Source organism: Rattus norvegicus, chromosome 4 (genome assembly GCF_036323735.1).
Source record: "Rattus norvegicus strain BN/NHsdMcwi chromosome 4, GRCr8, whole genome shotgun sequence".
Taxonomy (NCBI): Eukaryota; Metazoa; Chordata; class Mammalia; order Rodentia; family Muridae; genus Rattus; species Rattus norvegicus.
Genome location: NC_086022.1, coordinates 169,815,971 through 169,839,216, shown reverse-complemented (window position 1 = coordinate 169,839,216; position 23,246 = coordinate 169,815,971). Strand labels below are relative to the sequence as shown.

Sequence of the window (23,246 nt, the reverse complement as noted above, 5' to 3'; positions counted from 1 at the left end):
AGATTTCCAGACAGTGGTCCTTTAAAATGGCCACTCTGTGCATCATGGCCTCTTCAGGAATGGTCTAAAGTTAGAAAGTCCAACACAGTAGCTACTTACTACATGAGGCTTTTGAGCCCTCATAATGGAAATGGTACAACTTAAGTTGTTATATTTCATTTTAATGCATTTACATTTTAAGAACAATATGTTCTTCAAGTGGTTGTTGGGGGAGGGGCTCTGCTGTCACCCAGCATTGGGTAAGAATTCACTGGTATTGCTATTTCGAATGGGGGGGGGGGGTGTTAGAACATTTTAAGATTTATGGGACTCACAACTGTAATTCTCTTTCACAGCAGTGGGCAAGCCTCCCAAGCCACTGTGATCTGTTTGGTGCCATATGCCAACCATCCCTAGCCTTCAGATTTATGTTTGAATGAACTCCCCAGGTCTTTTTTTATACACAATAAGTACGGATTGATAGACCTCAGGAGGAGAGAAGAGGGTGAGAAGCCATGGCAGGTGACGTTAAGATTCTGCTCTATGTATTTACAGGTTGTTATTAATGCTCCTAAGGGATGGATGGTACTGGGCTTTGTATGTTTAATTGGGCAATTATATCTTATCAATTGGGTCAAAAAAAAAAAAAACCTCAGGAGACATCTGGCTTCTGAGAGGTACTGAGGGTGCCCTTCTCCCAGCCTGGTCTTTCTAGGGTTGGGAGGGGAGTGGGTGGGGCATCCAGGGGAGAGAACCCTGCCTGCTACTATGACATCACAGAGTGACATCATAGTAACCCGTGCCCTACCCAAGCTGATGTCCTGACTGAAGGCATTCATCCTCGCTCAGCTCTCCACACACCACCTTACCCCTCTGCTGGCAAGAGGGGGGCCTGGTGCATCCTCTCCCTCAACATCTGAGCCACGAAACTAATTAAGACCTGTCGGAGCAGAAACTGAGACACCTGTTTCAGAACCTCAACAGTGAATGAGCGACTCCTGTCAGCTGACTCAAAATGTTTGTCTCACCCAGGAGGTAGGTACACAGCTTTTGGAAATGTTGTGAAAACTGATTAATTCACTATTTTGAGCCTGATCTCTAGTGGCATGAACTCACACACACACACACACACACACACACACACACACACACACACACGGGGGGGGGGGGGAGTAATATATGGTTACGGCGCAGTGAACGAGTGTGTTCAGAAGGCCAAGCTAGCCTAAGACAGGAGCATCTGTGAGACTGGGGCAGAGCTCAAAACCGAGAAGAGCCGGCAGTGTGGGCTAAGGCAGCTTCCCCAAGTTCATATAGAAGACCCAAAAGTACCCGATATCAACCATCAACTGGGGGAGCCCTTACACATATGAACGTGAGAGCAGAAGCCAGTCAGAGCTTGAAATTTTATTATCTTTTAGGATTGGTTCTCTAGAGAAGGGGCAGGCTTACAGGGAAGTCTGTTGACATGGAGCTAAGAAATAGAAAGCCCAGAATACTTGAACCCTCGCTTCATTCTGGAGGCCCTTCCCTGATGCCACCCGAAATCTGCAGCTTTTGTTAAAAGTGTCTGCCTGCCCTTTGTTGTGTGGGCACGTTCCTTCAAAAGCAATGAGCCTTCTAGGGTTGCAGGACTGAATGCCGACTGCCATGTCTACATTTGTGATCTCGTGCAAATCAAAGACCGGATTCAAGCGGTACAATGGAGACGCCTCTGTATCTGGTAGGGTACAGGGGCCTAGGGAGCGGTTAGCGAACTGTCTAGCCCCTGGCCCGGTAGTATGGGATGCTTTTTCCTTAGATTCCGCTTTCCTTCCACCTCTTTAGATCTTCAGGTCAAAACTGTAGAGGACCCCCCTCCTCCCCCGTCAGTCCTTGGGGAAGCAGGTAGGTAACCACTAGACCTCAGATGTGTTGAGGGGTTCATGTTCTCACCTCTCCTATCTACAAAACGAGGCAGGCCTACTTTACCCCTTCTTCAGAAAGGACCTAGAGAACCGCATTTTGGGGGGAACAGGGAAATGCTTGATTTGAAATTTGACAGCAAGCAGGACACTTGTCCCACCTGGTGTGAGGAATTTACCCCAGGATCCGGTCTCTCCCCTGGGCGGGTCCTTGCCTGCCGGGTAGGCCGACCGACGCAGGACCCACCCCAGGAAGAGAAAGAGGAAGAAACCTCGTGGTTCCTTGCCACACCCGTCCTAGAAGTCATAAGCGCGGGCTGCGCAAGGGCGGGGCACTGCGAAACAATTCAAAACACGTCCTGGTGCGTCGCCGTGGCAACCACGCCCGCTGCTAGGCAACTGGGGCGCCGTAGTAAACACCGACTGGAGGGTTACTCATGGGGAAGCGTGGAGAAATCTCCTCTGGCTCAGGCACCGAGACAGAGAGGGTGAAGATGAGGGGAGAAAGGGAAGGAAAACATGCAACGAAGGAATGCACGCTAGGGTGGGAAAGGGCGAGCTTGTACTCTAGGGAAAGCTACGTTCCTGGCACCCCTCTTCATCATTGAATCCCTCAGTCCCGGAGACACCCGGGCAGCCAGCCGGAGTGGAGCCAGCCTAGTGTCCTAAGCAGTCACTTGCACGTGAAAGATTGCCCCACAGGAAGTGCAGATGTGGCTGTCCCTCTGATTCATGCCAGCCAGTAGCTTAGGGCATGGAAGAAAGGCAGAGGGAGGGGAGGAGGGCTTCCTCTCCTGGAAATGACTGCCAAAGCAAAAGCCTTCAAACAATTCCATGACAAAGCGGAAAGGGAAAGGCTGGAGGGAGGTCCCAAGTGTTTTCCTTTGGCCCCTCCCAATGAGCATTAAATGAGGGAATTGCCAGTATTTGTGACCCACCGTGGGAGCACTTGGGGTTATGTGGGTCCTTAAAAGTGGGGTAAAATGGGAGGTCCTGAGTTAAATACGGAGCGGGCATCTGAAAGGTCATAAATGTCCTCTGGGAAACATTTCAAAGTCTCATCAAACGAAGGAGTTCGATGTCCCACGATATGCAGTTAAAGTTCGGAAGGCTCCAGCCACATCAAAATGACATGATGCTAATCTGTAGGGAATCACCCGTCTTGAAATGTTCAGAACATTTCCGATCTGTCACTGTTATGAGTGATCGGTTTGTCCTCTGGTCAGACTAAAGATAATACTGGTAATGAGATCATTGCTATTTTCTGAGCCTTTGCTCATGGAAAAGCAGGAATGTTCACAGGTGTGAAGAACTGTGTTGGCATATCTGTCTGAAAACTTGGCATCCGTGTAGAAGGGCCTTTGGTACGCCTTCAGGGCTCTGGGGTCTTTTTGTGGCTCCCGGGTGCTTTTTTTATGAGAACTGGGAAGAGTGGTGTGTCCCTGACGATGTTTGCACACATGTTCTGTGTTCACGTCTTTGCCGGTAGGCTTCCCAACACATGTGCGTGAGCCTCGTTAGCCATACCAAACTCCTTCACTTGAGACAGTGCTGGAGTCAGCAATCCTTAAAACATAGTGCTTTACCACACTCGAGTCAAAGGAGCCAACAGATACAGAGGGCACATGAGTTACAGGGAAGGTGTGTACCTGTCAGAATGTGGAGGTGCAGAGAGCAGAGCTGTTTGTGTGTCAGCCAGTGACAGCCGAAGGACTTAAATTCCACTCCAGCTCTTTGCTTGTTGGGTAGCAGAAAGGAATTACTTAATGAGGCCATGGGTCAAGAATTCTGGCCCCTGGGAGGACAGAGAAACTCAAGGCAGGGCAAACAAGATGTCTTAGGTGGGCAGCTTAGGAGACAAAATGACTAGATCCCTTAGCCCCAGGCTCGTGTCAGGGAAGAGGTGAGCACACCAGCTCTCATTCAACCTTCTGACTCACCTCTAATCTACAGCATACTCGCCATGCAATAAACTGAATTTCTGCCTACAAAGTATGGGCGTCCCAAGACCATCATTTCTCTCATGCACAGCTAGTAAAAATGGTTTCCTACGGTACAGAGAAGGCTGACTGAGAACCTTAGCAAGTGACGGCCAGACTCAGGCCTTGGCACTGTGATGTCATGAATGCCAAGGTGCATGAATGACCCCAGGAAAGCATAACTTCCCACTAACAGTCCCAACACAGCAAGTTTAAACACTGGGTTGAGATGCGGGATATTTGTCTCCACACTGAGTTGTGAGCTTTGGAGACAAGCTTAATTAAATCTGTTACATTGACCAGTAGTTACTTTTTCTGTTCTAAGAGGAAAAGAAAGGGTCTGGGTCCAGGAAATAGCAAGCCCAAATTACAATGAAAGGAAGTGAATGGGATGCTGTGTTCTGATTTTTTTGTGTGGCAAAGCACAGAAACTTGGTTGCTTGCTTTTTTTTTTTTTTTTTTTTTTTTTTTTGTTAAAAAGAGGAAATTGGACTTTGGGGCCTCAGAGAGAGGAAAACTAACACTGGTCACATCCACCAAGTATTCAGCCAAGCACCCTAGGAATGGGTGGATCAGAGCTGCTGTGGAGGCCTAAACTAATATTTTGGAAACCTTTAAGGAAAATAATACAAAATTACAAGTTTGGATTGGGCAACAGGCCCTTGGAAGCAGCTCAAATAAGTGAGGGGCCGAAGAGGTAGGGTTTCATTAGCTTCATTTTAAACCCACCTCTGGGCCTCCTCATCCAACCCTGCCACGCCCATCCCCTTTTCCCTGAAGAAGGCAAACTTGAGGCAATTAAGGCTTCGGGGGTGCGGTTTATGAGCAGAGGCAATAAAAACCAAAGACACGGTGTTGTGCCAAGCGGTGACTCAAGGCGGGATATGAGACGCGTCTCCAAGTATTTGAAGGGTGGAAGCGTCAAGAAGGGAAAAGAATCGGTCACTGTTCTCGGGTGGAGAGAGAAAGGGGATACAATTAAAGAGAAAAACATGTGCACAAAACTCCATCCGGAGACGCTGGCTAACTATTTTCTGTTGTTGCGTTTCCCGTGGGAGGCATTCGAGGATCTATTGAGTCACTGAGAACGGCAACTGGCCACCAAAAATGAACTACAGGGAATAACCCTTCGAAAGGTCTTGCTGGGAGTGGCTGGACACCCCCCAATCTTCATTCTCAGTCCTGAATTCCATAAGGCTGACACATGGCAGTCTGTAGATTTGTATCTGGTCAAAAGCCAAGGGAACTCAAAACGAGCAGTACTGCAGAGACGAGCCACCTCTACCCGCCTTGTGCTGACTGGTAGGAAAGGAAAGGGTAGGAAAGAAGAAAGTATTGGGGTATAGCGCCACCCAGCGGCATGAAGAAACCATGCATCCAGGAATGCCTAGTCCAGAGCCAAATGGAACCACAAAATTCTTGTCTCCTTCTCCCAAAGCAAATCGAGTTGTGTCACAATGAATAAACGGGTGCTTGGGTGACACATAAAAGTTATCTTGGGGGGTGGGGTGGGGGGGCTGAAAGATGGTCGAGCCAATGAATGGACTTGTCAGCCTGACGACCTGAGTTTGATTTCTGGAACTCACATGTTAGAAGAAGAGAACCAACTCAGAGTCCTCTTCAATACATGTGCCACGCCCCTGCTACGCACACATGCACACACACACACACACTGCGAAAAGGAACAAAAACAGTATCAGGAAAGGCATGGTGCAGCAAAGACAAAGAGGAGAAAACCATTTTCAAAGAGCGAATGACTTTTTACACTAAAATTGAAAGGGCAAAAGAATGCGGGGTGTCGGTGGAGCACGCCTTTCATCCCGGCATGCAGAAGGAGGCAGCCGAAGGAGGGTCCCTGAGTTCGAGGCCAGCCCTAGTCTACAACTTCCAGGACAGCCGGGGCTACACAGAAACCCTGTCTCTTTGGAGGAAGAGAGTGAGAAGTGTCAGAAGAAGCTGAAGACATTCTGGGTTGAAGGAAGAGAGTAGCTGCTGGAAAATGTAGGTCTGTTCGATTGTGATGACGGAAAGAATGCTCTGTGTTTCTAATGACTGCCCAAAGGATAGATGTGACCCACTCCTCAACAGTTGACTGGATTCGTTGTTGTTGCTGCTGTCGTCGTAGCTTGTTTGGGTTAAATAAAAAGATGTCCATTTGCTTGAAAGTTGGGGAAAAAATGATGGTCATTATAGGACCATCAGACCCTGAGCTCTTCTCCAGATCTTCAGACCTGCTCTCTTCCACCCCATCCTCATCTTCGTCCCCACCCAACACATTCACCATGAGAGGAGAGGAGCAACTGTTCACGAACTGCCCAGAAAAGGGAGACTGCACACTGAACAAGCCAGTAGTCTTATCTGTGGCTCCTGAAGCTTTAACAATGCAAACCCTAAAGCTGCTTCTTGCAGGACACTGAGAAGTTAGAGCGGATCAATATTTTTTGTGTATTGCTGTGAAAAGTCTAGCCCTGGATGGTCACACCCCTCACCTAGGGAACAAGAGGTAGAGGGAACTTCAATCGCTCTTTGCTTTTTGTACAGAATGTCCCCTCTGCAAGTGCAGATCTGTGCTGCTCTGGACTCTGGCATAATCTCCAGGAACATCTGGGCTGTGATTACACTGTCAATTATTAAATGCCCACGTTCACTGCATAGCAGCATTTAATCAAGAGGCATTCCTCAAACTATGAGCTAAAAGGGGAGGGATGGGAAGGCAAGGGAGGAGGGAGGGAACTCTGCATTCTCTCTTGCTGCTTTGCACCAAAGAGACCTGTGCAGATGAAATCTGTCCACCCTTCCAGACAGGCCACCAGAAGCCGACCATGGCCAAGGTAACCAGCTTCCCCCTTTGATTTTGCAGGGGAAACCTTAGCCCCTGGCTCTGTGAAGAGGTGAACCCCGTCAACCGACTGTCCTTGTTGTCATTCGCTAATGCCATGTTTTTCTGTTAATGTACATGGATGTTACTGTGCCAGTTACAGGGCTTGTACCCTGTCTCTTTAGAGAGGAGAGGGTCACCTCGGGAAGGGATCTGTCAGCATATGCAGAGAGAGAGAGAGAGAGAGAGAGAGAGAGAGAGAGAGAGCTCTTAGGTTCTGTCACTCTAGAAGACACCTAAGGAACATGGGAAATGAGATTTGTTCTTCAAGTTTGAAGTGTCAACTACAGAGAGAAGTCATGTGACGAAAGATGCTGCATGGGGGATAGGAATTGTTGAAAAGTCTCCCTGGTGAGATGTCCTTCTAACTGTCAATCTGGGGCTGTGGGAGCTCAGTAGAACGCTTGCCCAGCATTCACAATTCTGGACAAGGCAGCACATATATGTAGTTCTAGCACGTGAGAGGTGGGGCGGGAGGATTGGGGATCAGCTTCAAAGCACAAAGCCACGTAGTCAGATTGAGGTCACAAGCGACCTGAGACCCTGTCTCCAACCAGTGGGGACACGAGAGAGGACAACGCCTATCCCTGGTGGGTGTTCTGTCTGGAAAGAGCCTCTTTGGGTCATTTTCAAGTTATTCATCCTTTGTTTCTCACATCCTCTCTTTCATTATCTGCTTGGCATCTTGCTTGAGGCCACAAGGTATACGTCCCTGAGGTAAGCCTCGATATTCTTTATCTCTGAATAACCTACAGGGACATATGTAAATATGTGACTTGAAACGGATTAATGATAAAGCCGAGAGCTGGTCTGGTATGAGAGTAGATGGCTCAATATCCCTATTAAAATAGAACCCTTGGGTGGAGATTGGGAATTGCCTAAATCTCAGGTTTGGTCTTTTTATAGAATGATTAAAGATGTTCACCTGAAGTTCTTTTCCTGTTCAAGCCATGGATGTCAGATAATTAGAAAGGATACCCACACACACAAAAATGCTCACACATCATGTCCAATGCCACAGTTTTCATGGGAGCTAAGGCACTGAACCAACCTACATGACTACCACAGATGGATATGGAAAATCTGCTGTACATACCTAATGGAACTGTATTCATCTGGGAGGGAAAATTAAATCACGAAATTTGCAGGAAAATATATGGATGTGGACACACATATGTTGTGTAAGTAAGTCAAACCCAGAAGAGAAAACACTGCCTTTCTCTCATCTACAGGTGCTCTGATTATTTTCACGTAGGAGTTTCGTGGACCATAAAGGGATCGTGAGGAGGAGAAAAGCTCTAAAAGGAAGGAGGGAGTGGGTCGTAGAATGGAAGGGTTGAGGAAGGGGTTGGTGGCAGTGGGCAGTGACTTGGGGACAAAGAGCAAGAGCAAAGGGGAAATGCCACCGTGAAGCCTACTATGTTGGCTGCTAATTTATGAAAATCAATAAACAGAATACTCCACGAGGGTAGCTCATGAAGCTGGAACGAGGGTGGAAGCCCATAACTTTGGAGACCAAAAGGAAGATAACGTCTTTGAGCTTGTGGAGCAGACGGCAATTGACGGTGGACCCTGGCAAGCCACCATCCCTCCTGCTCCTAGATGGGTTGATCCATGAACTGATTTGTCCTCAGTCCAGGTCACCCTGAGTCTTACGAAGACTTATGTTTCTTGGTGGAGTTCACGCGTTGGGTGCTTCTTTTTAAAAACCATATTAGCAGATCAGTTTCCAGGGGCCATTTATTCTTGCGTTTTATGTTTTGGATGTTTGTGTGCGGAATCAGTGTCACGTTTGCGGTGCATGCGATGTGGAGTGCTCCCATCCCCGGAGATCCTGAAGAGCGAGGGGTCACCCTCATAAGCTGTTAGATGTAGACTCTGCTAAGCTGGGGTACACGGAGATTGTGGAGTCTGTGTGTTGGCCTGGGAGGTTATCTACATCCTTAAGCTAAGCAGATTTGGGCCTGATTAATTTTGATGGGAGAGATCTCATGGAAGCTCAGGGCGGTCTGCTTTAAGAACCATCTGGAAGCTAAGCGCAGGCTTCTCTGCTGCTCCCCGGCTACTAAAGAACCTTATGGTGCTCAAAACGGACCACGATTATTTTTCTAAATCAAACTCAGTTCAAATCGCATCATCGTAATGAGGTTGATACGGTTAACACTGGTCTTTACTTTTGAGACAGGATCTGATGTAGCCCAGGCTGGCTTCAAAGTAGCGAGGAATGACCTTCCTGCCTCTCCTCCTCAGGTCCTGGGACCACAGGTATGCTCCACTGCACTGGATTTAAACAGTGCTGGGTTCAAACCCAGGGCTCCATGCATTCTAAGCAAGCATTCTCAGAATGAGATACGTACACTCTGCCATCTTTTATCCTGAAGGCAGCAGAAGTTCCAACTGCCTCCCCTGGGGTCACACAACTTGATCATACACAGACACACCATGGAGTTACCTTCAGCTGTAAGGAATAAACCTATTTATAGGAAAACAAGCGAAACTTGGTAAAGTAAGCCAGACTCGGACAAATATTGCATTTTTCCCATATATATATAATATATATAACATATATATGAATAAATATATGTCTACAGGATAGAAAAACAGAAGAATAAAAGGTGAATAAAAGGAGAGAGAAGAATGGCTTGGGATAACAGAGGAGAGACATAATGCATGTTTCTCTTAAACACAGACCCTAGATTGATGTATATTACATATGACATGAAATTAGAAACAATAAATTATTTAGGGAAATATTTAAGCAAAATATAATATGTAAGTATGGAAATGTCACTATAAAACCTACTACTTTATATACATGAACAAATAATTGTGAAAAGTATGCAAAAGGAGGCTGACAGCTCAGAGCATTTGCAATGAGCTGTCCTTGTCCCCTTGCTGCCTCTACCTGAGGCTGCAAACTCTAAGTGGGGTCCTGAGGAGGTTTTCCACCCAGACACACGTGCACACATTCCCTGGGGCTTGCCAGCCAGAAGCCAGGCAAACACGGAACTCTCCTGCCTCCAGATGCAGATAGGTAAGATACTGCCCTGCTCACATCCAATTCACTCTGACTTTAGAATCCCCCACCTTAATGTCTCCCGTCTGGTATCACCTTTGTCCCTCTGGAAGCCTGTCCCGGGTCTATCCAGCCATTGTTCTGACTATGAAAATCACTGCTGCTCTGCAGGAGCCACACGGGGTCCAATTTAATGGCGAACATCACTACAGTGCTCCTGGCCACGTAGAAGCAAGGCTTCCACGGGGCTCCCGAAGAAAGCACTCGAGTGGCAGGCTTTGCTCGTCAGTGTTGAAGGGAAGATGAGAGAGTGGGGCACACTCTTCAGCTCTGTCGTCCTCCCCTGCTTGTGTGTTGCAGATGGAGTTCCAGAAGGGTCCCTCTGACCAGCGGACCTTCGTTTCTGCCATCCTCAACATGCTATCACTCGGCCTCTCCACAGCATCCCTGCTCAGCAGCGAGTGGTTTGTGGGGGCACAGAAGGTGCCCAAGCCCCTGTGCGGGCAAAGTCTGGCAGCCAAGTGCTTTGACATGCCGATGTCCTTGGATGGGGGCATCACCAACGCATCAGCCCAGGAGGTGGTACAATACACCTGGGAGGCTGGGGATGACCGCTTCTCCTTCCTTACCTTCCGCAGTGGCATGTGGCTATCCTGTGAGGAAACCGTGGAAGAGCCAGGTAATTCTCTCTCACCAGCTGCAGGGCCCGACCTGCTTTCTCCATTACATTTTCTTTGTGTTGTGTGTGGGTGTGTACAGGGGTTTGCATGTGCATGTGGAGGTCAGAGGACAGTACTCAGGGATCCATTCTCCCCCTCCAGCTGGGGGACCAGGGGATCGAATTCAAGTAGCCAGGTTTGGCAAGCATGCACTGGAGCCATCCTGCCTGCCCTCTCAAAGAGAAAAATGTTTGAGACATTGACTCACTTGGTAGCCCAGGCTGTCCTAGAACTCACTGTGTATACCTGGCTGACCTAGAATTTGCCGCAACTCCGCAACTCCGCAACTCCTGCTATGGCTTCTTGATATGAGACACCATACCAGGCTAAGGCAGGCAATCTTGGGATCTTATGCAGGCAAAGAAAGTCCAATGGGCTGAGGAGAGTCAGAGCAGCAAAGGGAAGGTGTATGTTTTCCCAAACCCTCATGGGCCTCACGCCCAAGCTCTACTTTCTGCTACCTCTTCTCTGTGGCCCCTTTTAATACAGTCAAAATCCCCCTGAAGCTTCTCATCTTCTCTAACTTCAGCAAATCTGGCTTAACAATGCGTTGGCTTTCAGACCTGACACATTAGAATCGTTAGAATCTTCCTTCAAGCGGGCTACCACTGCTGTTAGAAACAACCTTAGTTCTGCCCAACCAGACCTCTGCATGAGCAACTTCATTCCTGTAGGACTTGACGCTCCTGTTAAATAAAAGGGCGGAGGTACAGCACGCCTCAGTCCTCCTCCCTTTTTGGCTAAGCACTAGTGTTGCAGTTTAAAGGGTAAGGTGAAATTATAGTGGCATGCTCCTATAGACAGAACCAACACTCCAGAGGCTGAGGCAGGAGGATGGGGAGTTGAGGAAGACCTGAGGTAAATGGTGATTTCAAGAGCATACTGGACTGTCTAGTGAGACAGTCTTGAAAAGAGTTGGACATGTAGTGCTGGGGTTGAATAGTTAGCATGTGCAAGCCCTGTGTTGGTTCCTGGGGTTTCAAAATAGATGGATGGATGGATGGATGGATGGATGGATGGATGGATGGATGGATGGATGGAAAGATAGATAGATAGATAGATAGATAGATAGATAGATAGATAGATAGATAGATAGATGAAAAGAGACAGATTGATAAATACATACATACTTAGATACATACATAGATAATATAAAAGATAGATGATAGATACATAGTATAAAAGATGGATATTATAGAGATAATATAGAAGATTGATTGATTGATTTTAGGATGCCCTGGAGGAACTACAGATAGATGTTTCTAAGTCTCTGAAAAAAAACACTGTTCAACTCACACCAGTCAATGTGTATGCCTTTGATTAGAAAGAACGACACCCATATTCTGCTTCCACCTCCTCTTCCCCATTCAGAATATTTAAAAGTCACACTGGGGCTAAAACCTGAGATCATGTTCAACTTGGTATTAAAATCTCTACCAAGTGGGCTAAGGGGGAAAAACATGGAAGAGAAATAAAAATGGGGGAGGGAGGTAAGAAAGGGGAAGGGGAGGAAGAGGAGGGATGGGGAGGAGAGAGGGAGGGAGGAGAGAGAGCACAGATGCTTATTACCCATAGCCTTGTGGTATCTGACCCTGTCCCAGTCCCAGTTCTACACATAGTTTTGGTCCATCAGAGAAGGACTTGTTAACATCAAGACAGGAAATTGAAGCTCTGACCTAGATTCTTCTTCACAATCAGAGGTGAAGGCCAGGAAATGATGCCTAATTCATCAGTGCTTTTGCTCCGGTTTGCCAGAGCACATGGAGCAGGGTTCCGTGGGCCATCTCCATGCCACAGTTCCCAGAAGCGCCTTGTGACACTGACCCTTATGTGTTTCAGGGGAGAAGTGCCGACGTTTCATTGAACTCACACCACCAGCCCAGAGAGGTGAGAAAGGACTACTGGAATTTGCCACGTTGCAAGGCTCATGTCACCCCACTCTCCGATTTGGAGGGGAGTGGCTAATGGAGATGGCTTCTCTCCTCTACCTCCCCTGGGGGCCCTTGGCAAGTACGTGCTGTGTTCGGTAACCGTGGACCTGGGCCTCTCTGGATCTAAACTGCGCTGTGGTCTCCTTTCTCTACCTCACTCTCACATGTGGGAATGCAGCTCACAAGGCAAAAGGCACTCCTTTCCCTCCCTATTTTCTTAGTGTTGGGGGAGGGGATGTTTGCCTTTGGTTTTGTTTCCTTGAGATAGGGTCTCTGTAGCTGGGCTGGCCTTGAGAAGTCACTCTCTTCCTGTCTCTACCACTGGGACTACAGGTGGACGCTGCCTCATCCAAGTTTTTCCTTACTAAAAGGAGAGAGGACCAGAAAATAAAAACATAATGTTCCCACTCGCACACACACAGTGACACACAGGTTCCTCGTGGACACTGGGTGCTTGTTTCAGCTTTGTCTCTCTCCTCCTGCTCTTCTGGGCCTCTGACTTCTAGTGGGCACGTGCGTCCACAGTGGTTGCTCACCGTCTGGGTGGGGTTTCTTTCCCTGGCTCCTTGCAGAGGTCCTCTGGCTGTCGCTGGGAGCACAAACTGCCTATATCGGACTTCAATTCATCAGCTTCCTCCTGCTACTGACAGATCTGCTGCTCACCAGCAACCCTGGCTGTGGGCTCAAGCTAAGCGCTTTTGCAGCAGTCTCCTTGGTCCTGTCAGGTGAGTGACCGAGCAGCGACACAGCCCAGGGCCTTCCTGGGTAGGAAGACTACACAGAGTAACTCAAGTGCTGGGTGGCCTCACACTTCCAAGGGCTGGCATTCGAGGTGTACAGCACCATGCCTTGGTTCACAGGGGTCAGCGTGAAGAGCCACCTTCAAGGCTTGGAATTGTGTCCCTGAGAGGAGGAAAGGCCCGGGGGGCAAGGAGAAAAGGTGGGGGAGGAGTTGGGCAGGTGGCTCAATAGGTAAGAGCTCTTGGTGCTCAAGTTGGGGGACCTGAGTTAGAATCTCCAGCATCACATAAAAAGCTGGGCTCAGCCACCTGCACCTGCGGCCCCAGCTCTGGGTGTGAGAGTGTCAGGGGCATTACTAACACTTGCTGGCCAGCTAGCCTAGGCAAAGAGTGGTGAGCTCCAAATTCAGCAGGAGACCTTGGGAAACCTGAGGACCCTCGTGCATATACACAGGCAGCCGCGCACGCTCGTGCCTACAATGACACACAGAGAGGCGACAGAGTAAGGCAACTTAAGTTTTCGCTTTAAATTGAGGTAGCATGTGAAACTGTGTTCTGTCCTTCATACATGCCCTCACTTCTAGGTTCCTTTATTTGCAAGCTTTCTCAACGTGTAAAACTTTTGGCTGGCTTTACTTTCCAACCGGAGTATATAGCTTTACCTCCCTGTCATGGCTGGTTAAAATTTAAAGTGAAATAAAACCACACACACACACACACACACACACACACACACACACACACACACACACACACACACACACACGGTGAAGACCAACGTCTAGGAAGAACTCAAAATGAGCAATGGCCATGAGACCAACTCAGATTTTGTCACAGCTCCTGACCATTGTAGGTGTGCGAGGAGATGCCTGGGGCAGACTGACCTGGGTGCCAACAGCTGGATGCCACACAAGCCTCTGCTTTCTTGTTCCTCCGTAGGCCTGCTGGGGATGGTAGCTCATATGCTATATTTGCAAGTCTTCCAGGCAACTGCCAACTTGGGTCCGGAGGACTGGAGACCACACTCTTGGAATTATGGCTGGGCTTTCTAGTAAGTAACCCTCATGCCTTGGACCTTCCCAACCCAACTCCAGGTCCGCCTCATCCGCCAGTCAAATGCAGAGCAGGACCAGGGAGACCCCCTCCTCTCTCTGTCTCTGTCTCTATCTATCTATCTATCTATATATCTATATATCTATCTATCTATCATCTGTATCTATCTATCATCTATCTATCACCTGTATCTATCTGTATCTATCATCTATCTATCTATCATCTATCTATCATCTATCTATCTATCATCTGTATCTATCTATCTATCTATCTATCTATCTATCTATCTATCTATCTATCTATCTATCTATCTATCTATCTCTTCTTTCTGGCTTCAGAGGGTGCACAGAACATTCTTTCTCTTAGGATGCAATCTGGTCAGGTTTTCTGCTCAGCGGCAGTGACAGTGGCTTCTTTGATCTACACACTGTCCTTGAGCGGCAAGGCTGGTTTTACATGGCTTGTAGGAACTTTGTTCTATAGCTTATGACTCGGAGTATTAGAGAAATACGGACAATAATTATAATCTTGAAATTTGGATGGAATTCCATCTGATCTGCCCATGAGCCTCCACTGAAATCTCTTGCATCCAGTATATACACCGTTACTCCAAGAGTAACTTCTTCCTAACTCCAGAGTTTCAAATTCTACCAAACCTGCTAGAAATAGAACTGTCTGGTGCCAGCTGTCACCATGAGGTCGGTGCTGGAGTTCAGCATGAGCGCCCGCCAACACCAGTTGCCTCGCACAATACCATTCCCTTCCACATTCTAACCTTGAAAACAAAGGGCTCAAATCAATCATTTCAAATTTCTTTTGTGGGGCGTAGGATACACCTCACATTGCCCAAGGTAGCCTCTAACTATGTAGCCAAGACTGGCCCTGAACTCCTGCTTCTCCTGCCTCTATTTCCCAAGTGCTGGGATTACAGGTGTATGCCATGCATCCAGGCTGAACGTTATCTTTACTTGGAGCCCCTCCACCTTCAGGCGTCCTTTCTCACTTTTCCTGAGAACCTACATTAGAACTGCAACAACAACAAAATGTCGAGGGCATTAATGGCACAGAATATACACTCTGCTGGGCTCACCTTTCCATCAGAATCAAGGGACACTGGGGCTTTCCCACGTCAGATCCTAGCCATTTTCCCAAGCTGCAATGTTTTACCATTGAGGACTTGAATCAGCCCACCAGCCCCATGTCAGCTTTGCTGTTTGCCCCAACCTGTCAGCCTTTTGCCCATTCTCATATATATACTCTCTCTCTCTCTCTCTCTCTCTCTCTCTCTCTCTCTCTCTCTCTCTCCTCTCTCTCTTCTCTCTCTCTCTCTCTCTCTCTCTCTCTCTCTCTCTCTCTCTCTCTCTCTCTCTCTCTCTCTGGGTAGCCCTGGCGGTCTTGGACTTGCTTTATAGACCAGGCTAGCCTCTAACTCACAAGAGATCTGCCAGCCTCTGCCTCCTGAGTGCTGAGACTGACGGCATGCATTATCTATGGAACTCTAACCCATATAGAAGGCAAACCCGGTAGCATGTGTCTATAATCCCTGAGCAGTATAGATGGAGAGGGATGGGAGGCATGGAGAATTCCTGGAAGCTCACAGGCCAGTTGCACTGTGTACTTAGTGGCAAACAACAAAAAACGTGCAGCCTCAAATAAGGTGGACAGATCCAAGAGGCTGTACACACACACACACACACACACACACACACACACACACAAAGAAACAGAACTCTGGGGCTCAGGCTGCAAGGCATCTACTGTCAGGGATAACAGTGTATAGGACAGCCCTGGGCCTGCCTTTACCAGCCTTTGGTCCCCAGGCATCTGGTCCTAACCTCACAAAACTTCCTGTTTCCTGGGCTTCCCAAGATGACAGGGAGATTTAGGGGTTTGGCTCCCTGGTCTTTAGGAAAGTGCTTTGTCCTTTCTCAGATCCACCCAGCTTCCACTGTAAACTACCCTGTGCCAAGAACCACAGTATCCATAATAATTGAATCCTTCAGAGCTGTAGTAAAATGTTTTCATGAATGATTCAAAAGGTTCAGCTTGGAAACAGTTAAGTTCTAAACAACAACATTGGACAGTGGAGGGAGGCTTACTTCAGGATCCCTTTGACACAGGCCAAGGAGGGAAGAATGAAGGGGGGACAGGGGTGTGTCAGAGCCTGCCCACCACATAGATCAGAGCCTGAAGTCTGTGGGATCTAGGAAATTTTATAGGGGTAAATAAACACACCACAGGGAGGCATCAACGCACAGCTAGTGGCAAGTTGGGGAATTCAGTGCAGAAGACCTCCTGTTTCCTCTTTGACTACAAAACGAAGGCCAATGAAGTCCTCTGGTCGCCGTTCTTTACGGTAGCGTGGCAGAAGGCAATAGACTCAGGCGCCCATATGACCCTAAAGACAGCACCTCATCTCTGGTAGAATGCATGACACTTTTCTTTCCAGAGTCAGACTCTTACTGGCCCTCCTGTGTTTGCCCCTAGCACGGCCTGGGTTTCCTTCACCTGCTGTATGGTATCAGCAGTCACCACCTTCAACACCTACACCAGGATGGTGCTGGAGTTCAAGTGTAGGCACGGTACAAGTTTTAACACCAACCCCAGTTGCCGGGCACAGCACCACCGCTGTTTCCTTCCTCCGTTGACCTGCGCAGTCCACGCAGGGGAACCTTCGACCAGTTGCCATCAGCACCCCAGCCATCCCATCCGCTCTGTCTCCGAAAGTATAGACCTCTACTCGGCCGCCGCGCTACAGGACAAGAAGTTTCAACAAGAAAACAGCCAGGAGCTAAAGGAAGCGACCGAGTCATCTGTAGAAGAGCAGTGTTAGGAGTTAAGTGGGTTTGGGAAGCAGGCTAAGCCCTACCATAGGTGTCATTCGCTATCAACATCTGCTTAAGCAAACTTGTCTCCTGAGCCTTATTTTTAGAAGCTAAGCCTAAGAGAACCTCCCTGTGCCTCCCAAGCGCTGGGATCTAAAGGTGTGCACCACCACTACCCAGAGGGCATTGCTCTGCCTCCTTCCCCTTCACACTGCTTCGCTCTATCCATCTCCCAGAACCACCTTCTCTTCCCTGATCACTTAAGGCAGGTTCTAGACTACGTGACGCAGATAAAAAGGGCAAGTATAAGACAGTTCCTACCTTTGAGAGTCTGGTAAAGGTTGCTCAGCTGTCTGGAAGTTGACGAAACACAGCTGAGCCATCTGATGGTGGCTTATCTGCGATGTGCTCGGATCCCTGAGGGAGTCAGGCGCAGGAAGATAGAGGCACCACGAGGGCGTCCTGAGCACTTGCATTACAAGTGTCTCGAGCCCTCGTGGTGGCCAGTAAAGCATGATTAAACGGGCTGGTTAGAGTCGGAAAGAAGGCTCGGTGGTTCAGAGCCCTGGCTGCTCTTGCGGAGGACCTGCGTTCCACTCACGGTGGCATTCCACCATCTGTAACTCCAGCTCCAGGGGATCTAGCGCCCTCTCCTGGCCCCCACAGGCACAAGCATGTGCGTATGGGCCAGACATACGGGCAGGCAAACCACCCATATACACAGAATAAATCTCAAAACAGCTTTTTAAAAAATTAGGCTGGTGAAGTGGCTCGGAGGTTAAGTGCTTACCACACATGCCTGACAGCCTGAAGTGGGTTCCTGGATCCCTCAGTGGAAGGAAACGGACTAAAAGTTGTCTTCTAACGTCTGCACACGTGCCGTGGCACATAAAATAATAAAATTTTAAAACAATATGGCCCTAAAAGCCATTAGGAGGGTAGCATGCTACCACATGGAGGTTTCTACAACCTATAGCATCAGGATCCCTTCTAGAAATGGCCTCCCGGGCTCCCAGAGGAGTCTCACACAGTCTCATTCTACCGTTGAGACCGGGCAGATGTTCCCCTATGGAGACCCACTTGTCCATCTCAAACTGGTCCTGTTTTACCCACAAGGGATGCCAGCCGTCTACGCACCTTCATTCTACAAGGGAAGTAGAATCCTGGTTAGCAAGAAGAACGAGAAGGGCACACGTGTGTCTGCCTGTACACAGCGTTTATTTGTTCTGTAGCAGTTTACATGTTAAACGGTACTTTCCGGCAACAAACCCGGCTGCTCCTCAACGCAGGTAACGTGGACAGCCGTTCACATTACTGGGGTTAACTGGTGTCACCTCGCCACATGTTCGGGGGCTGGTGAGGAGGATGTGCAGGGTGGGGAGGGGGGCTTACGAAGGAAGGAAAGGGGAAGCCGAGAGGAGGGGAGACCCTTGCCCTGCACAGGGCACTACTTCCGAGGAGTGCTCAGGTTGGTTCTGCGGGCTGCCACATTGAACACTTCCTATCTTGGATAACTGGGTGAGCCGTTGCCTGCGAGGAGGAGGAAGTTTAGGAAGGCGTTTGACACGAGGCCGGATGAAGCTGTCTCAGCCCTTAGCTACCTTTCTGTACCAGCTGCAACAGGAGGTAAGCCTAGAGTTTCCATTGCACTCAGTGAGGAAGCGACTCACACTTCTAGTAAGGAGAAGTTAGGGTGTTATTTACCAGAACACGGAGCATTCAGTGACAGCATCTGTGTCGCTTCCTCTCCCCTAAGACTCAGCCAGCATAAACAGCCTCCAGCGACACCAGGTCTCCCCTGGGCAGCTTTGTATCTTACCCCTTCCTGCACTGACTGGCTTCTCCATGAACATCGCTGCAGAGGACACCCTGTGCCTACGGGGACTCAACCAGGCCTTATGACAACCACCCATTTGACATGTTGGTCCACTGAAAACTAGTCCACAACCCAAACTATATTCTAAGCCCTTTTATTGGCAGAAATTCAACTTACTAGAAATGAACCTAGAACCATCTTCAGACTCTAAAAGGATCCCATTCATTGTTTCCCCTACTCAAAGCCAACCTGGCCCCATATGACTTTGGAATATGTTTTTCTGGCCTTTATGGCAGAGGTACCACCAAGTCTGGTGAGGCCAGTCTGCAGGATGGACCAGGTACCAACCTCTGTTACCCATAACACCTATTGTAGGCAATTCATAGTAGCCCCTTACACCTAGAATCTAGTTTCCTGGGATTTCTTTATTAACGCAAGCTAAACAGACACACGCCCAAGTGAGGAGAGAACCTGTTTTTTCCTCAAGAACAAGTTTTCATTGGCCACCATGAGAACGGACAACATATCGGATAATGACAGACATTTGAAAGAGTTAAAAGAGGTCACGCATTTACATAGAAGGGGCAGAAAAGGATGGCGATAGTTCTGAAGAACTTGACTATTATAAAAAGTTGCAGTATTTACAAGAGAACTAACTCAGAATATGCTCCAACGCTCTACAAGGAGGAAAGAACATGGGTCAGAGCGGAAACAGATCCCTGAATGAAAGAGGACTCGGGAAGAGATGGAGATGCCTCAGAGAAGACTCAGAGCAAGAGGGTAGAGCGGCGGCAGGACAAGGCCGTGGGACTGCCAACCTTTAAGTCGAGGACAGTGTGCATGCAACCCCTCTGCCGTTACTGCAGAATCGAAGCTCATAGCTGCAGCGCCATCTAAGCGCAAAGGGCATGACACAAGGACCTGGACAGTGGAGTCTTCGAAAGTCCCTCCCTACCCCCTCTGTGACAGAAGCATGTCTGTTCTCATGGCCACTCAACAGGTGGAGAGTCTAGGAGACAGACAGAGGAGCCTACTGCATAACCAGCCCCATCGTAACGTCCAGTGTTTCTCACTGCTGTCTAGAGTTGGAGAGGAACCACAGTACAGGCGGAGGGAAAACAGTAGTGTGTGACCCTCAGGATCAGAGATAGGCCATCCAGACACAGCAAGATGGCTGAGCCAGACGAACTTCACGAGGTCAAGAAATGGGATCCCTGAAGCTTGGGGCGTATCTCAAAAGAAATTGTTACAACATTGGACACACAGACACACGCACACACACGCACGCACACGCACACGCACACACAGGGCCTAATACAAAACAACACTTATCCTGCTCTAGGCCTCTGGATTTCCCCACAAGGGTTTATAAATTAAAGGTACAAAAAAAAAATAAAAAATAGAACAGCTCTAAGTCACATTTCCAAATGATCCACACAGAGTTCTCAGGAGAAGGGGTTAGTGCAAGGACAGGAAGGTTTCGAGACTCCCCAGCTAAGCGGACCACGCTACGTCTCACAGCTCCAACTGGCTGCCAAAGTACAGTGGTCTCAAGTGCTGCGTGGCCCCGAGGTGGTCATCCTGAGGGAACTGACACAGGGGCCGGGCCGGAGAGTTCTTCCGAATCTGAAGAATTCCATTGCACTACATCTGTGGGGAAAGGACTGTTATTACCCTCTTTAAATGGGATTTCCAAAGCAGGGGGAAATCTAAAGATCGGAATGCTTCTTCCCAGTCCTGTAGCTTGGCTCGAGCCCCAGGGACTTGGTCCTTCTCAGTGACAAGCTCTTCAACTTTGAACATGGCACAAAATTTTTTAAGGGAAAGGGCTGGTGTGTTTAGCAAGGTAACTGTAGTATATAGGTTCTGTCAACCGGAGTTGCATGGACGTAAACATCAGTGGTCCCTACGTAAGTAAATGCCAGGAAGATCCAGGAAGATCTACCCCATCCAGTCACTGGGGTGGTTAAGAAATTCCACATCTGTAAGTGCTTGACAACCCACACAGAAGAAAACGAACTTCTGTAACTGTCCACTAACCACTAAACCTGTGTCAGAACATGTGTGAGCCTCACACGTAGATGTGATTTAAAAAGTTTTTTTTTCGTTTTTAGTTAAGAAGTAATTAATAAGCTAGTTACCTGGTAGGGAGAATCAACAAACTTTATCCTAGATAGGAATCTTCGCAGTTCCCCACGGCCGATTTTCGGGGTGGTCTCCTTCAGCTGAACCATCTGGCCTTCCATGAGTCCCCAGCGCAGGCTAAGCTTGCTGACCACCAGAGAGGTAGTGTGTCCTTCGGGGCTCATCCCGGTTGTCCTGGTGACATAAAAGGCATCTTTCCAGATGTCGTTGACTCCAACTGAGGAAGGACAAGGACGAGAAGCAGTTAGCAGGAGAGGGATGGCTCTGGCCAGCAGCGCAGCTCATCATGGCGTGGGTTTGCACAACAAGCACAAGCTCCTGCACTCGACTCCCTGCCTTGGCTTTAAAATAGGAATTAGCAGTGCTAGTCTGAAAGGGAAGAACGTGAGGTTCTGCCTCCTTTCTCCTTCCATACAACTGTAGAGCTTTACTCCCTGTCAGGCTCACTGGCACCTCCCCTTACTACGCTGTCACTATGGGCTTCAAACTCAGCCAGTGTCCCTCCCATCCGTTGCTTCAGCTCGCTCTGCTTCTTCTATAGCTGCTCTTCTCTTCTTCTCTGCCCAGGGTTTCAGGCAACTTACTCTGGAGGACACACAGACCACAGGGCAGAGTGTTGGCCTAGCTTGGTAGGCAGCCCTGAGCTGGCTCTGTAGCCAAGGACAACCTTTGACTCTCCTGCCTCTACCTCCCCGGTGTTGGGATCAAACCCCAGGCCTCTTGCGTGCCAGGCAAGCATTCTGCCGAGTGGGCTACATCCCCGGCCTGTGAGATTCTTATTTACCGAGTCTCATGAAGAAGTTGCAAACCAGCTTATTTATATGTCGTGCGTGGATTTGCAAGCCGACGCCCACCCACTCCCCAGCCAGTTGACAGCCTGCACGTTCCAGATGAGCTTTTCTGTCCCATGAAGCCCAGGGCGTAGAGGACAGCAGATGGTACTGCCTCAGCTCAAGGTTGTAAGGAGCAAGTTGACGGGAGGCAATAAAAAGGCATGAAGGAGTTTGGTGTGAGAGTTACACACCTGCAATCAAACACTTGGGAGGTAAAGGCAGGATGGTTCAAGGCCATCCTCAGCTACAGAACCAGTCTGAGGTCAGCCTGCTCTGTATGAGGCCTGTCAAATTGTTCCCTCCCCAGCTGGAAAAGAAAGACACCGGGGAGATGTGGCTAGACTGGTCTCTCTCCTTGCCCACCCAGCTGAGACCCGCAGACAGCAGTAGGCCTGTTTCCAGGGCTGAGGTTCCTGAATGATGTCTTTCCAGGATACGCTCTCAAGTCTGCTTTATAGTTGACTTAGACAGATGCACAATGAAGAATACTCCCAAACGTTCAGAGTGGTCAGGTTATCGGTAACAATTCTCCTCTGCTTCTTTCTTCTGTTGACTCCACTTTCGATACAATGTATTTAATATTCACAGAAGCAAGGCTAAACCAACATTATTATCCTTCCATTATCCTTCCATTATTCCCCACACAGTTAACTGCCAATCCTAAACCCTACAGTCATCGGGTACACAGTGGAGGCTCCACCATCACCCCTGGAGTCCTGGAGTGAGGGTACACCTCCCCTCAGCTCTCAGCGCATCCAGAGACTATGTATTCTCACCCTAGAACTCTGAGAAAGCTCCCCAGCGATGCCCTGGTTTGGGGTACACCAAGCGAAGTAACACTACTGCCTCTTGGAATGCCCTTATCCTTCCCTTGGTGAGCAAAGGTATCGATCGGCAGGACACTCTTGTGTCACGGGGACTCACCCTCCGCAGCTGTCACTATGCCGGTGGTGTTGCTCAGGTCCAGGAGGACAGAGGGGAAGGCTGGATGCAGCAGGTAAAGGTGGTAAAGACCGGAAGGCTCGGCTCCTGAGCTGTCGTCCTGGCAACAGTCACAGAAAAGGAGAGCACGGGTGACCACACTTCCCACATGGGACACCCTCAGGGGAAGGAGCAGAGCAGAGGGGTCCAGTCAGACCCTGTCCTGATCCCAGTTACAGGGACCGTGTGATTACACAGAGGCCAGAGCACAGGTTTCTCCCGACTCTAAGCCATCGTCTGCAGCCAACAATGTATAAGGGAGAAAGAGAGGGAAAAAGGAAGGAAGGAAGGGAAGGAGGAGAAAAGGAGGAGGGAAAGAAGGAAAAGAGGACAGAAGGAGGAGGGAAGGAAGGAAAGGAGGAGGGAAGGAAGGAAAGGAGCAGGGAAGGGAGGAAGAGGAGGAAGGAAGAGGAGGAGGAGGGAAGGAGAAGGGAAGGTGGAGGGAAG

General features: G+C 48.8%; 2 protein-coding genes across 9 annotated transcripts in view; one reads left to right on the top strand and one right to left on the bottom strand.

Annotated features, from left to right (window-relative positions):
* The window catches only part of Fam234b (family with sequence similarity 234, member B), a 74,374-nt gene that overhangs the window by 14,808 nt on the left and 36,320 nt on the right, over positions 1–23,246 (bottom strand). For 4 of the 8 annotated variants that reach the window (XM_039107912.2, XM_039107913.2, XM_039107909.2 and 1 more), the window contains exons 11-12: positions 22,743–22,860; positions 20,982–21,202 (exon numbers count right to left, since the gene is read on the bottom strand). In XM_039107912.2, coding sequence (XP_038963840.1) covers positions 20,982–21,202; positions 22,743–22,860 — 339 coding nt within the window. Of the gene's footprint in view, positions 1–18,223; positions 20,491–20,981; positions 21,203–22,742; positions 22,861–23,246 lie in introns of those variants that run through there. The other 4 variants (XM_063286372.1, XM_063286371.1, XM_039107911.2 and 1 more) reach the window with 2 other exon arrangements.
* Gsg1 (germ cell associated 1) lies at positions 838–17,106 on the top strand. Its single transcript, NM_001013166.1, has 6 exons — positions 838–1,014; positions 10,117–10,435; positions 12,315–12,485; positions 12,979–13,131; positions 14,086–14,197; positions 16,687–17,106. The coding sequence occupies exons 1-6, from the start codon at positions 967–969 to the stop codon at positions 17,030–17,032; spliced, it is 1,149 nt and encodes a 382-aa protein (NP_001013184.2). The 5' UTR covers positions 838–966; the 3' UTR covers positions 17,033–17,106.